The sequence below is a fragment of the Vipera berus genome (assembly GCF_964194415.1).
Source record: "Vipera berus genome assembly, chromosome: 2".
Classification (NCBI taxonomy): Eukaryota; Metazoa; Chordata; class Lepidosauria; order Squamata; family Viperidae; genus Vipera; species Vipera berus.
Window position 1 is genome coordinate 168,293,733 of NC_138203.1, and position 15,140 is coordinate 168,308,872.

Sequence of the window (15,140 nt, forward strand, 5' to 3'; positions counted from 1 at the left end):
CATTTTAATATTATGAATAGCTAAAGGTGGGGACATAATTACTGATTATTACTGGACAGAAATAGTTTTGCTTTTATTCTACTTATAGACATATCGCTATTAACAGATACCTAGTATTTTGTGTTTTTTTATTGTTTTTTATGCTTTCCTCTTAAGTTACACTAAGTTTTAATAATTTTTAAGAACCAAAATATTTTTAGGAGAAGAGGAGAAAGAAGAATATGTTGTAGACATAAACAAGAATTTTTATGGTTTCCATACTGTAAAATTATTCGGCTTATTCATTATGAAATGCCATTTGTGGGCTATACAGTGGCATAGATATACTAGCAATAAATGAATTGATGACTCTATTGAAGTTATATAACGAATGGAAGTTTTATAAGTGGGATGGCCATTGTACTGCACTGCCCTCTTAATTGTAATATACAATTAACAATTGAAACTGGCATGCACTGTGCTTTTTGCATATTGTGTGATGCATTAATTCATGATGGTACACATTTTAATGGCTTTGACGCAATAGTTGCCTGGAAAGTAGAAAGTGAATTTCCTCTAGTATTATAATTTGAACTTGCGTATGCAACAGGCTCTTCAACACCTAATGCCATTGGTTTCAGCTGGATGTTGAAGTCAAAGTCTGATCTCTGAGTAGTCATAAGGTAAAAGGTAAAGGTTCCCCCGCACATGCGTGCTAGTCGTTTCTGACTCTAGGGGCCGGTGCTCATCTCCGTTTCATATATTCTGAGTTCCCTGATAATACCCAGGAAAGTACCTAGGAATACTCTTGCATGTATTTCCCTAGTGCTTGGTTATCCCCTATGAAACATGGAGGGAGAGGTTCAAGTAAAACTAGATTAGCAACTGAGATACACTATACCAAGTCAACGTTCATCATGAAACATGGAGCTTCTGTCCCCACACTCTTAAGATAAAAAATACAAATTATTTTCATGAGTTAAAAAGGTAAAGGTTCCCCCGCACATGCGTGCTAGTTGTTTCCGACTCTAGGGGCCGGTGCTCATCTCCGTTTCAAAGCCGAAGAGCCAGCGCTTGTCCGAGGACGTCTCCGTGGTCATGTGGCCGGCATGACTAGATGCCAAAGGCGCACGGAACGCTGTTACCTTCCCACCGTAGTGGTCCCTATTTTTCTAAGGAACCCTCAAATAAGGAACCCTCAAATAAGTATCTAGAGAGGAGCAGGTGGTAACGCAAGTGAAAAACCAGCCTGGCAGTAGACCTCAGCAGGCATAAATATATTGGTGAGGGGTCCTTGGTGCTCTCTGAACTTGCTTGTTTTCTGGCAGATGTTTCATTACCCTAACTAGGTAACATCACCAAGGTCCTCTCATTTCAACCCTGAGCTACAAATATTCTCCTTCATTGGTACATATTGGTGATTACTGAAGTTCATAGGTAATTACTTATTTAAAAAAATACATAATTGGCCTTGTTCATTATTTCAGTATATCATGCACAGAGGAAACTAGAAAGCTTGTCACCTACTGATGAGGTAGATACTTAAAACAAATGACTGCCTATCCAAGCTTTGCATCAGGTCAGACTTCAACATACCTCTGGTACTGATTCATAAAATAATTTGGTAGGAACCGCTTTCAGGAAGTGAGAAATTATAATGGGAAAAATGTATGCTAAACAGTTGCAGAATTAATACTGCTGAACAATGGCCTAGGTCAGGAGTGTCAAACTGCCGGCCTGCAGGCCGGATGCATCATAGTGAAACCGCGGCTACCCCATTGCAGGCAATGGCAAAAAAGTCACAACACATCACGACACATCACGTGATGTTGCGAGTTTGACACCCCTGGCCTAGGTGAATAGTGCTCATTTCCATTTATCTTTTGAGCAAAGTGTTCTGAAGAAATACAAGACATTTTCCTTGACCCCATTTAGAAGACGTGTAGTTGCTGAGTACACCATATTTGAGTGGAGTCAGATGCGTTTAATACTCGAATGGGAGACTATCAAATAGGCTATAAGGATAATTCATAGGCTAGATTGGAAGCCAAAACTCAGAAGAAAGAGTTGACAATTTATTTACTTTTTATTTAAATTGTGTATTTATTTATCTGAGCATCCATGGAGTTAATCCAGTAGCTCAACACTGGTGAGATATAGGTGGTTTGCAAATGTATTGTTATCCATGACATACAGAGACATGAAATCACCAAGCATTAAACTTGACTGAAGAATGCTTTATGTATTAACAGAGTTGTGCATGTGTATATGTATACAGTGTGTGCATATGTATATAACTGTATGCACATATATTCCGTCCTCACAAATAGACTACAGAAGATCATTCCTAGTGTCAGCTGAATGTACTCAATTTTTTGATTTCTTATATTCCTTTTTTCTTCCTGTCTTTGAATTAATGCCTCCTCTCCTTGGCCTGATTACTTTGAAAATGAAATATGTTTAGATTGAGTTATTTCAGTTCCTTTTTAAAAAAACAAGTTGATTTTCTTTTATCTTTCCTGATGGCTGATCATAAAAGCTTCTTTGCATACCAATAATTTTGTCCCCATAGTGTAAAGAAAAAGTATTGCATCATCACCTTTTATAAATCAAATGGTAATTTGGCAAGATTAGAATCATATCCAGTTTTGGAAAGTGGAAGTAAATGCTGGTTTTCAGCAAATCAGTTGTAAAATGCATCATGGCAGTCTGCCAAAGTTTGTAAATGTGGCCCAGTTGCCAAGCACCCAAAGTGAAGTCATATGACTACAGGGGCGAGGGACAACCATCAGAATTTCAAATCCAGGTTGTAAGTACCCCCCAGGTAGACCTTTGGAACTTCAAACCAGTCTGAAGCCGAGGACTACCTATAATACATCAAAGAGGGTTTCTGTATGCTTTGATAAAATGAAATTTCAGTGTGATCACACTGCACCTATCATAATTTTTTATACTGCAGGTGAAATAATAGATGCAAATTGTAGTCCAATGAAGCAGGTATTCTGCTCTAGGTTGTAGAAATCTGCTACTAGGATTCATATTGTAGGGCAGTGTAAAAGTACCATATATATCCTTACCTTCTGCCTGGAAGTTTGTCATAGTGAGAGCCTTATATTTAATATAACAATGTGAAATACTTAATTATAGAAAACAACGTTACAGGTGTTAAAATACTAGATAGGGTACCATATTTTTGCCTGTAATATTTAATTCCACTATGCATGGATTAGATTCTTTTTTTCAAGCAGTATTTTGGGTCCATTTCATTTCAGCATCCATGGGTTCTAAAAAAGTAACTTTCAACAAGAAATGACTAAAACATCAAGCATTTTTTTTAAAAAAAGAAATGTGATACATTTATGTGAATTGCAATAGTTTATTTCATTTTCTTCCTTGTAGTGGGAGTGAATTTGTTTTACTTCTGTTTAATCATCTATTTATATGGTGATCTGGCGATCTACGCAGCTGCTGTCCCAGTTTCTCTCATGCAAGTGACTTGGTAGGTATGCATTTGGTAACAATATTGTGAATGTGATCATTTCTAAAAAAAGTAAAGGATTATGTAATTATTTCATATTGATGGTTTTGACTTTGTACTGATGTCCTTGTTTCAATTTCTATCCCAGTTTTCAAGTCAATTTCAGACTATACAAAACTTAAAAGAGTGAGAATTTACCTAAAAACCATTGTTAGAACTAATCATGAATCCAGTTTACAAAGATAATCAGTAGGGAAGGAGAAGGACTCTGTTTCAATGGCAATGGTTATACCATTGGGAGACTTAAAGGTTGGGGACAGATCATCTTGGAGAGGATCTATCCACATGGTTGCTAGGAATTGACAGCTGAGTTGATAACACATAAATCAAATTGATGGGGCATTTTAGTGTCTGGATATATTTGTTCACAGATCAGATTGTTATTCAGATAGGCCCCAAGCTATTTAGGATTTTGAAAGTGAAAACCAGCACTTGAATTCCTGAAAAACATTTGGCAGTGTATGCAAATATTCAAGGCAAGCTAAATGTACCAGTTAGTAATCCAACTCTGGCATGAATTATATCTTCCGAATGCTGTGTAGGACCGTCCACATAGAACATATTACATTGATAAGAAGTAACTGCAGAACGGAGAACAACTAGCTAATGAATAGTTGCAGTTGTCACACTAGCTACATCATCTGTTGCTTAAAAAGCTATTATTACTTGGTCTGCAACTGTTTCCTGGACATGCTTGTATGATAGAGTGTTTATTTATGAATAAGGGTCTTTTCATGTATTCGGATGAATATTAATAATTGGCTTTGCTTCTTTTTGTCAGTACTATGACTGGCAATCATTCGTGCAGCGTAGAGGACGGGACAAAGTATAATGACACAGACAAGTGCTGGGGGCCAATCAGGAGGATTGATGCTTACAGGATTTACCTGGTAGGTGTCACTAACCAAAGGCGCACACTATGAATTTTGCCTTGTTCTTAAACAAAATAACATTGTGAAAGAATTTTAAGGGTACAATCTGCTGCTGTTTTCAGCTTCTTTCTCTTCTTTTTTTTTCCTCCTGGAAGTTTGTTAACTTTATACCCACATGTGGTGGAATATTAATGATAGTTTTCAGTGGAAATTACCCCAGCCACAACTCATATTTATCAGGTTGTCTTCACACTGCACTTCAGGCATGGTATCCTGTTGGGTTTTAGCTTTGGCTAACTCTAGTGCTTCCTTCCTAATTCTCCTCTTTTCCTGTATAAGCCAATAACGCAAGTAGCTCTTCTTCTCCAGGCCAGGAATATTTACAATACTAATGAAGTGATGAAAGCTTGAAAAGAGTTGTCAGACTACCTTGGGAAAGCAACTTAATTGCATTAATATTGCTACTTGGGTACAATAAATATTATATGCTTCATATACTTCAGCAGTTAGAGTTGGTATTTTATAAATGAGTCTGATTTTTAACAAATATGTTCACTGGTCCTGCTTTACCAATATTTCAGTATATATTAAAAGATTTTACTAAAACAAGTGTGTGTAAATTTTCGGATTGGGATCCACTTCATTTTATTCCAGATTTGAGATGCACCAATTGAAGCTATAGGTGAAAAATACACGGCGTACCTTAAAAAAAAACCCTGAGCCCAAGAATTCGTTTTAGTATCTGAACTAAATTCATTCTTTCTATGGAGAAATCAACTATCTATCTTGATTTTAGAAGTATCATTTAAGATGTTAATAGAGATACTTTTTGCCATTGTAGTTAAATCAAGTAACAGACAGAGGAGTTTGCTTGTCTGCTGCAGTTTATCTAAAGCTTACCCTCTTCATATTTCTATTATAATGTTTGTCATGAATTTACTTTGACATTTGGCTGTTAGTTGGTAACAATCAAGCGTTAAACATAATAATTAGGGGAAAGAGTAATAAAAATATTTTTTGAAGTATATTTGATTTTATTGCTAAAATCATGGCCGTTGCAAATGGTAAGTAAATCATACAGATGGGAAAGAAGAAACAAACCTGAAGCAATAAATACAGTTTTCCTTGAGGGTACTCTTTGCATTTTAACTTTGTTCCTGCACTTCTGACTAGATTATTACTATGAACAGCACACTTCTGGAGGATGGGTGACACACAGTAATAATGCTGAAACAGGAAAAAAAGTCTTGGTAATATTAAGAAATGCCACAGCCTGGTTAATTATTTAAAGGAAGTATTGTTTTATTAAATTGTGTCTAGGACGGTTTCTCCAGAAGTTTTATACCTCTGAAGGTTTTCTTACTGAATTTCAGTAACTGTTTGATCCAGCAGAAGGAAAGGCGTGCAGGCATTAATTATGGCCTGTATCTCTGAGATATTGCACCTATAATTCATAAAGTAATATCTTAAACCAGAGATGGAAGAAAATGTTTCTTTATGGAAAGAGTAGATTAGGAATTCTGTAAACGCAATAATAATCTATAATAATACAGTTTTGTAATGCTATCTTTCCTTGGTTTTGTGATGCATTTGGCAAAATAATAATAATAATAATAATAATAATAATAATAATAATAATAATAATAATAATAATAATAATAATAATAATAAAAAAGAAACGGAAGGCTTAATACTGGCTGCTCAAGAGCAAGCACTACAAACTAATGCCATGAAAGTGAAGATACAAAAATCTACTGACAATCCAAATTGCCAACTTTGGAACGACAAAGTTGAAACTGTTTCACATTTAATATGTGAGTGCAGCAAAATTGTGCAAACTGATTACAAATCTAGACATGACTGAGTTGCTAAACTAATCCCCTGGGCATTGTGTAAAAAATACGACTTGCCTGTGTCCGAAAAGTCATGGGAACATAGGGTGGAAAATGAGGTTGAGAATGAGAGGGTGAAGATCTTATGGGACTTCCGAATACAGACAGATCGCCATTTGGAACACAACACGCCAGATATCGCAGTCGTAGAGAACTGAAGCGTACAGGTGATTGATATTGCTGTACCAGGAGATGCCAGAGTCGAAGAAAAAGAACTGGAAAAAATTACGAAATACCACGACCTGGCCATCGAAACTGCGCGATTATGGATGAAACGTGTATCAATGATACCCATTGTCATTGGGGCACTGGGAACTATGTCCAAAAACTTTGCCAAACACATCAAGAAATTGCAGCTTCCTGCAGTAACTCCAGCAAAGCTACAAAAAACTGTGCTACTCAGAACATCTTACATTTTAAGGAGATAGCTGGCAGCAACCCGTGTCAACCATTACTGCCAGTCAATTTGAGTGTTCAGTTGACTGAGTTTCATATTTTATGAATAAAAGTTTTATAATAATGATGATGATGATGATGATAGAAGGGACCTTGGAGGTCATCTAGTCCAACCCCCTACTCAGGCAGGAAACACTATACCATTTAAGACAAATGGCTGTCCAGAGTCTCTTCTTAAAATCTTGCAGTGTTGGAGCATTCACAGCTTCTGGAGACAGGTTGTTCCACTGATTAATTGTTCTAACTATCAGAAAATTTCTCCTTAGTTCTAGGTTGCTTCTCTCTTTGGTTAGTTTCCATCCTTTGCTTCTTGTCCTGCCTTCAGGTGCTTTGGAGAATAGCTTGACTTCCTCTTCTTTGTGGCAGCCCCTGAGATACTGGAACACTGCTATCATGTCCCCTCTCGTCCTTCTGTTCATTAGACTAGAGACATAACCAATTCCAGCAACCGTTCCTTGTATGTTTTAGCCTCCAGTCCCCTAATCATCTTTGTTGCTCTTCTCTGTACTCTTTCTAGACATTGTGGTGACCAAAGCTGGATGCAGTATTCCAAGTGTGGTCTTACCAAGGCATTGTAAAGTGGTATTAACACTTTATTTATTTATTTTATTTATTTTATTTATTTGATTTATATACCGCCCTTCTCCCGGAGGACTCAGGGCGGTGTACAGAGCAATAAAATAAGAATACATTAGATAAATAATTTTAAAACCCAAATCCATCAGGCCAGACCGGCTTATTGGAATAGATAAGTTTTTAGATCACGCCGGAAGGAGCGAAGGTCGGGGGCCATCCGGAGTTCAGCTGGTAAGCGGTTCCAAAGGATTGGTGCACCCACCGAGAATGCTCTCCCCCTGGGGGTCACCAGCCGACATTCTCTGACCGGTGGTACCCTGAGGAGGCCCTCTCTGTGGGAGCGCACAGGGCGGAGGGATGTTGACGCTGGCAGTAGGTGGTCCCGTAGGTAATCCGGACCCACGCCATGTAGGGCTTTGTATGTCATCACTAGCACCTTGAATTTCACCTGGAAGGCAACTGGAAGCCAGTGCAGCTCACGGAGCAGAGGTGTAATATGGGAGTATCGGGAGACCCCCAAAAGAACTCGTGCAGCTGCACTCTGCACCAGCTGAAGCTTCCGAGTGGTTCTCAAGGGCAGCCCCATGTAAAGAGCGTTGCAGTAGTCTAGACGAGAGGTCACAAGTGCATGGGTGATTGTACGCAAGGCATCCAGGTCCAGATAGGGTCGCAACTGGCGCACCAGACGAACCTGGGCGAAGGCCCCTCTAGTCACAGCTCCTGTGTAGCACCTGGAAACCTGGTGGGCAAAGATCCACCAAAGGGACACCACCCTCAGGTCCTAACCAGGTCTCCGTAATGCAGGCCAGATCCGCATGTTCACTCTCAACCAAATCTCGGATGAGAGGAGCTTTATTGACTATGGATCTGGCATTAAGATATACAAGCCTGAGCTCAGGTGGTTGATTATCTTCGCTCCCGGGACCACGGGCCGAAACCAGAGGGTCGGAGTGCATCACCGCTTGAAGATAGCGGGGACGCACTCCTGGATGTTGATGCGGTCCTCTGTTCGGACACCTACTGCCATTCCCTACCGTCGTTGGAATAGGTAATCCCAAACTCCGCTTCGGGGCCCCGAGGGTAGCTAGTCCAAGCTCCCTTTCAGCGTGATCAATCTCAGGCCTGGCCTGAGTAATGGTTGGTGGACATCTCCCGGTATCTGACCGAAACTCTAAACCCTCCCCTCTCCCTGACCCCACAAAAAATTTAGCTAGAATATTAACCAGGGGCCTCTTATTAGGTTTGTAACCGAGGCCCCTATCCCTGCCTAGCCATCTCTCAGGGTCCCAACAATTGGGCCCTTCATCAAGAGGTAGATTGGTAAGTGAGGCGGGTTGCATCCAGGAGGAGGGGGAACCCCTAAGGGCGAATAAGGCAGTGATGGAGTAGTTGAGACGAGTCATTGATTAAAGAAGTGACTTCGTAGCTAATAAACATGTCCGTGTAAGCCATTATTTACAAATGGGGATAGATGTTAGTAAGATGTTAAAGTAATAAGGGACTCAATATTAATTAATATTAGGTATTAATTAGGTAATAGGTATTAGACCCGGTCATTGCTGCCGTTGCTGCCGTGCTCCGGAGGGGGGAGGCAAGGCTACACACCGAAAAACGTTGCCAGTCAGTTATTTTTGCTCTCCCCCTCCGAGTATGCACTTCGGGTGAAGTTGTTCTAGTCCGTATGTAAGGCAGCGGGGATCGATTGAGGCTTGAACGGCGTTTGGTACTTGATTCTGGTGCCAGCTGATCAGCGGTAGACCCGGTCATTCCTGCCGTTGCCGCCGCCGCTGCTCTGCTCCGGAGGGGGGAGGCAAGGCTTCACACCGCAAAACGGTGCTAGCCTGCTGTTTCTGCTCCCCCCTCCAAGTATGCACCTCGGCTGAAGTTGATCTAGCCCCATGTATAAGGCAGCAGGAGTCGATTGAGGCTGGTAAAGGCGTTTCGTAGTTGGCTCTGGTGCCAGCTGATCAGCGGTAGACCCGGTCATTGCTGCCGTTACTGCCACCACTGCTCTGCTCCGGGGGGGGGGAGGCAAGGCTACACATCGCAAAAATGGAGTTTGCCTGCTGTTGTTGCTCTCCTCTTCCGAGTATGCACATCGGCTGAAGTTTATCTAGACCCATGTATAAGGCAGCGGGAATCGATTGAGGCTGGTAACGGAGTTTGATAGATGATTCTGGTGCCAGCTGATCAGCGGGAGTCCCTGTCATTGCTGCCGTTGACGCCGCCGCTGCTGTGCTCCGGAGGGGGGAGGCAAGGCTTCACACCGTAAAACGGTGCTAGCCTGCTGTTTTGGTACTCCCCCTCTGAGTATGCACCTCGGCTGGGTCCCAGTGAGCCCCTTGGTCACCCATTGTATTGGCTTATCGCGGAGCTCAACAACCGCCGTCCATGGTTGCCGCCATCACTTCATGTGATCTTGATTCTATCCCTCTGTTAATGCAGCCTAGCACTGTGTTGGCCTTTTTGGCAGCTGCAGCACACTGCTGGCTCATATTTAAGGGATTGTCCATTAGGACTCCAAGATCCCTCTCACAGTTGCTACTATTGAATAAGGTACCACCTATACTATACCTGTGCATTTGGTTTCTCTTGCCTAAATGTAGAACCTTACTTTTTTCACCATTGAATTTCATTTTGTTAGATAGCACCCAATGTTCAAGTCTGTCTAGTTCCTCCTGTATCTTAAGCTGACATGTCTTCTGGAGTGTTGGCTATTCCTGCCAGCTTGGTGTTGTCTGCAAATTTGATGAGTTCCCCATCTGTCCCTTCATCCAAATCATTGATGAAGATGTTGAAGAGCACCGGGCCCAGAACAGAGCCCTGGGGCACCCCACCGCACACTTACCTCCATGTAGATGCAGTTCCATTGAGGACCACACGCTGAGTACGTCCGGTCAACCAGCTACAAATCCATCTGGTGGTGATGCTGTCTAACCCCCATTTTTCTATCTTATCACGTAGTAGGTTGTGATCTACTTTATCAAATGTTGCAGCTTCAGCAGTATGTAAAAATTGGTAGTAGAATCAAGGAGCCTTCTATGATCAATTGTTCTAAACTATTGGGAAGAATGATTGGGTTGAGTATTTCAGAATCATTGCTCACAGCCTATGGTGCATGCACACTTTGAAATGAAGTGTTTAAAATTAAACATCCTGATTCCCAAAGTTGCATTTGATCTCTTTCCTTTATGGGCTTCAGAGCTTCATATGACCACTACAGCAGTAAACCAGCAATATAATTTACTGATGCTGTAAAGTAGAAAGGATATAAATTGTAATATAAAGTGGATCTCATGTTAAAAAAAACCTCCAAACTTCCCTCAAACACAGAGGGGGAAAGTAGCATAACTTTTTTTTTTTAATTCCATTTATATCCCGCCCTTCTCCGAAGACTCAGGGCGGCTTACAAGCTTAGCAGTAGCCTTCATTCTATGTACATGCCTGCTTATTAGGGCTTTCACACACACCCCAAGCGGCATTATTACAAAGTCAGCTTAATTGCCCCCAACAATCTGGGTCCTCATTTTACCTACCTCGGAAGGATGGAAGGCTGAGTCAACTTTGCTCCCATGTGTACAGCCTTCCTGCAGTTTTTTTTAAATTTACTGTGGCCTTTTCTCTTATTAAAAAAGAAGGAAAGAAGGAAAAGAAGAAGCAGTAGCAGTAATAACTAAATAGAATCCTTGGCCACCCCTCAAAGTTGTCCTTCCCTGATCTAGATCACTAAACGCGTCCCTCATTTTGCAATGCTTCCTTTGACTAGTTTGATGCACTTTCGTAAAGACAGTTTCCTAATTGGTTCATTGGGAAGGAGAAAATAAGGCTTCCAATTGAGTTCACTATCGTGTTCAGCAAATGTGGTAAAGATTGTTCAAACTGTTCCCTTTTGCCCCTGAGAAAGTTGAACTTTGCATTCTGGCTTCCTATATTGTACTATATTTTGCCAGTTTCCTATATTGTACTGTAGGAAATTACCAGTTTTCTATACTGTGCTATATTTAAAATCTCAAAATTGCTGTTGTCTGCCCATTATCATCATGTATTATATGTATACGTGTGTGTACTCACACACACACAAGCACACATACTATACCCTCTTTCTAAGATTTCTGTTTTTTTGTACTTTTCTCCCTCTCCTATTGCAGTATTCTTTTTTTTTATTATACATTAACTGTGTCCTGAAGCTAGGAAAGAAGAAGAGAGAATGATGGACATAAAAATATTATTTTGCAGTTTAATGTTCAAAAGCTCCTTCAGAAATAGTCTGCATTCCTATGCCTTGAATAAAGGCTGAGCGTCATGCACGTAGTGAAAGTATTTAGACAGATTAAGTTGCTCTCTGATGAGTTTCCTTCCTGTGCAGCATCTTAATATTACTGTGTGCAGGCTCCAGCAACCTAAGCATAGCTCCACTGTCTGATAGGCTTACATTTAATCTTTGTCTTTCACAAGTTTCAGAATTGACTCTCTTGCAAACTACTCCCTGGAAAGTACTATTCTAAAGTATAATTTTGCTAAATAAACAAGTAATTAAAGAAAGATTCTTTCACTCTCAAACATCATTTTGTAGCTTTTTTTACAGATGGGTTTTGAATCTGGGTTCACTCATGAAGTGTTATCAATATTTCCTTTCTAATCACTGGCATATTTGGTGACTCAAATTCATGGCAATGCAGATTTATTGGTTAAAGAAAATGGTGACGTTTGACCATGTTTTCTGGTTCTTATTTATTGTTTATTGTCACCACAGCCTTCAGATTCCAAGTGGATTTGGAATGAGCATCACTTGCAGTCTCCAGTTGAGTTAATTTTTCCCATTTTATCTCAAGTAATAGTAATAGTTTGAAGCCTTATTAAAAGTTAACTTGCAATGCTGATTTTCCTAGTTTGGATGGAAACAGTTTGCTATATAGAAGGAGCAATTAATTGACATCAGTCAAGAGAAAAGTTGAGGGAGTTTATAGCTTTATAGTTATAGTTATAATAATAGACTGTGACTTGGCATTATGCCTGAAAATCTCAATATTATTTATAAGCTGTCATAAATATTTGTTCTTAGTCCAGAGCGATGAGGCAATTATGCAGCATACATTATTTAAGAATGGATAGTTCTTTGCTATACATTCTTGAATAAGCTTTTTGCTTTGTTCTGAATCAATTAAAGTACACATGGTTTATGAATTAATGAATCAGCATCCTATTCAGCCTGTTTATTCTTAATCTTATTATATCAGGCTCTTTGGCAGGGGCTAAAAGTGAAAGTGATTTTTTTCCCCAAAGAATATTTTCACACAGTTCTCATTAGCAAGATTTATTGAAATGAAGGGGATGTGGTTAAAAGAACTGTAGCAACCAAACCTATTATTTATTTAAATCCAATATGTCCACGTGCATATTAGGACATATTAGGACCATTTTGTTTTCTAATAGGTGTTTTGTGATCTATTGAGAAGGCAGGTCTCTTCGCTGCCTTCACTGCCAGAGTTTTCCCTGGCTTTACATAATGGTCTTCTAAATATTTATCAGAGTAGAGTCATCCCTTACAAATTACAGCTTTGTTGTTATCTCTGTGGCATAGATCTTTGTCTTGGCTGTTATGTTAGAATTTAAAATGAAACAATTAGCAAAGCGATACAACACAAGAATTGCAAACAATTCTGTTGAAATCTGTCTGTCCAAATTGCTTTAGTCTTCACTCTTCTACTGTTCAACTATTTTTCAAGCACAAGAAAATGTTTAAAGCTTTCCAGATAGGTGAACAAAATATTGATTTGATATAGAGTGTTGCAGAATGTGTTATCTCCAGTCTGGCTTGGTCTGTTTGAGACATTTTATTACATCTGTTCTGTCAGAGCTTGGGATGAAATTTTTGAGTTAATTAGGATGAGGACTGTTTTCAGGCATATAGTTTCAGAGATGCTGCAGTGTTATAGGGAGCCCAGCAGGTGCAGACTGAGCAAAGAGAAGCATACAGATGGTTCGATGGATATTATCCCAGTTGGAAGCATACTAGTGCACCGAGTAAAATTAGGTTGCAAGCACTTAAATTTTCTTTAGGAAGAGGTAATGCCACCCCAAGCTGACACTGATTAGAATCACAAACAGGCACACCTCTTCTGGTTTGATAGAATGGTAATTCTGGTTTGATTTCCAAAGAAGTACCAAAGCTTCACTTCTTGTTTTCCCTCATTTGGATGTTACTTCCCAGAAACGTACTTAAGAGAAATGAACCCATGTGCTATAATCACATGTATTATTCCTACTTTTTCTTTTTTTCTTTTTCATTTCCCATTCCAGTCACTGGAGATGTCTCCTCTCCTATCCATGGGTTCTGAATAACATTTGATATTTATCACATGCAAAACAATCCTAGAAAAAAGCTTGGTGCTTTGCAGTAGAAAGCTCATATAATTTAGCATATATTATGAATTAAGTATTATATGGGCGCAAGTATAAGCCTGAGAATTTTGTCAGACCTCTTGTTTCTGGAAAATGTTCCCATCTTAATCTTTGTAAAATATCTGGGGGGAAATTGCTAATCTTAGCTATTTTAGTTAGATGTCATTGTTCAATCCCCAAAATAATTTTCAGTATTTAGAGCCAGGCTCTAAACATAGCCTCGTTATGGTATTCCCCTCCTCCCACGACTATACACCCTTTCGATTTTCTTAGTAGGGTCTGGCATTCTGCACTGAAAAATTGTGATTAAAGAATGCAGAACATGTTTTTTACATTTGTAAAATGGTCTGGGCTTTTTGTAAGCTAACATTTCTTAAATGCTCTAAAAATGAATCCCTAACCAAGCAGATTTTTTTCGTGTTATGGGTGTAGTTCCTGCACTCATCTATAAGCTTCTGACAGTTGAATGTAGATAGTTTAACAATAGATGTCAGAATCCATTTATATCACATTTCATAAATGTATGGTTAGAATATTGTGCTTATTCTGGGGATCCTGCCATCTCTCCGAGGGGGGGGGGAGAGGATGGTTATTCAGATTGCAGTAGGCTGTTTTCAAAGACCAGGGAAGCTTTTGATCTGGGGGGAACGGGGAGAGAGAGATCTGGGTTGCATCTCCATTTGCAACGGAAAGGAAGAAGCAATAACAATAAACACAAGATTTCCCTTTCCCACGGAAGGGCCTGACACCTAAGTAAATGATGTGAGCCTGACCAAATGGATTGAGGGGAGGGGGCTGAAACGGGAATGCTTTATATCGGATTGAAATGTAACTCAATGTCAGATCCCGTCTTGTATTGCCACAACTGATCTCATCCTGGTAAACTTTTCTTTTGGACAAACCTGGCTCCAAGAGTTCTTATTTCCTAAGATGTGGATTGGGGTGGGTCCTGACAATAGAACAATTGTGGTTGAACAACTGTGTGGTTTGGGATAAAGTAATGGAAGCTCTTTACTGTCTAACATATCCTTGCTATATCTCTTGGGATTTGGAAAGGAAATAGTTAACAGAATGGTCACAGTCTAGCTCCATATATTTTTGTAGGATTTGTAGTTGTTGAAACCTTCAATCTAGATTATCATCTGATTTTGAGATCAAATTAGTTTTGTTGTCCTGATGGAACATTTTTTGTCAGAGACAGGGATACATTTTTTAATGCAATACTTCCATTACATTGCCTTCAAGACTTAGGTGGCAGTTTAATATTGTTATGAAGCTTGGCAATAGATGGTAGGAACATGTTAGAATGCTAATTATTGGTAGCTGTATTTCTTTGTTATTTCTGAATTAAGAGAGATTATGGAAATCCTACCCAATTGTCTGAATATGGGACTAGATGAGGTTCTGTAATCTGAGACTAAATTC

General features: G+C 39.6%; 1 protein-coding gene across 1 annotated transcript in view; it reads left to right on the forward strand.

The window, feature by feature from the left end:
- The window catches only part of TMEM104 (transmembrane protein 104), a 69,933-nt gene that overhangs the window by 26,774 nt on the left and 28,019 nt on the right, over positions 1 to 15,140 (forward strand). Inside the window, exons 7-8 of the mRNA XM_081315856.1 lie at positions 3,379 to 3,478; positions 4,299 to 4,407. Coding sequence (XP_081171982.1) covers positions 3,379 to 3,478; positions 4,299 to 4,407 — 209 coding nt within the window. The remainder of the gene's footprint in view (positions 1 to 3,378; positions 3,479 to 4,298; positions 4,408 to 15,140) is intronic.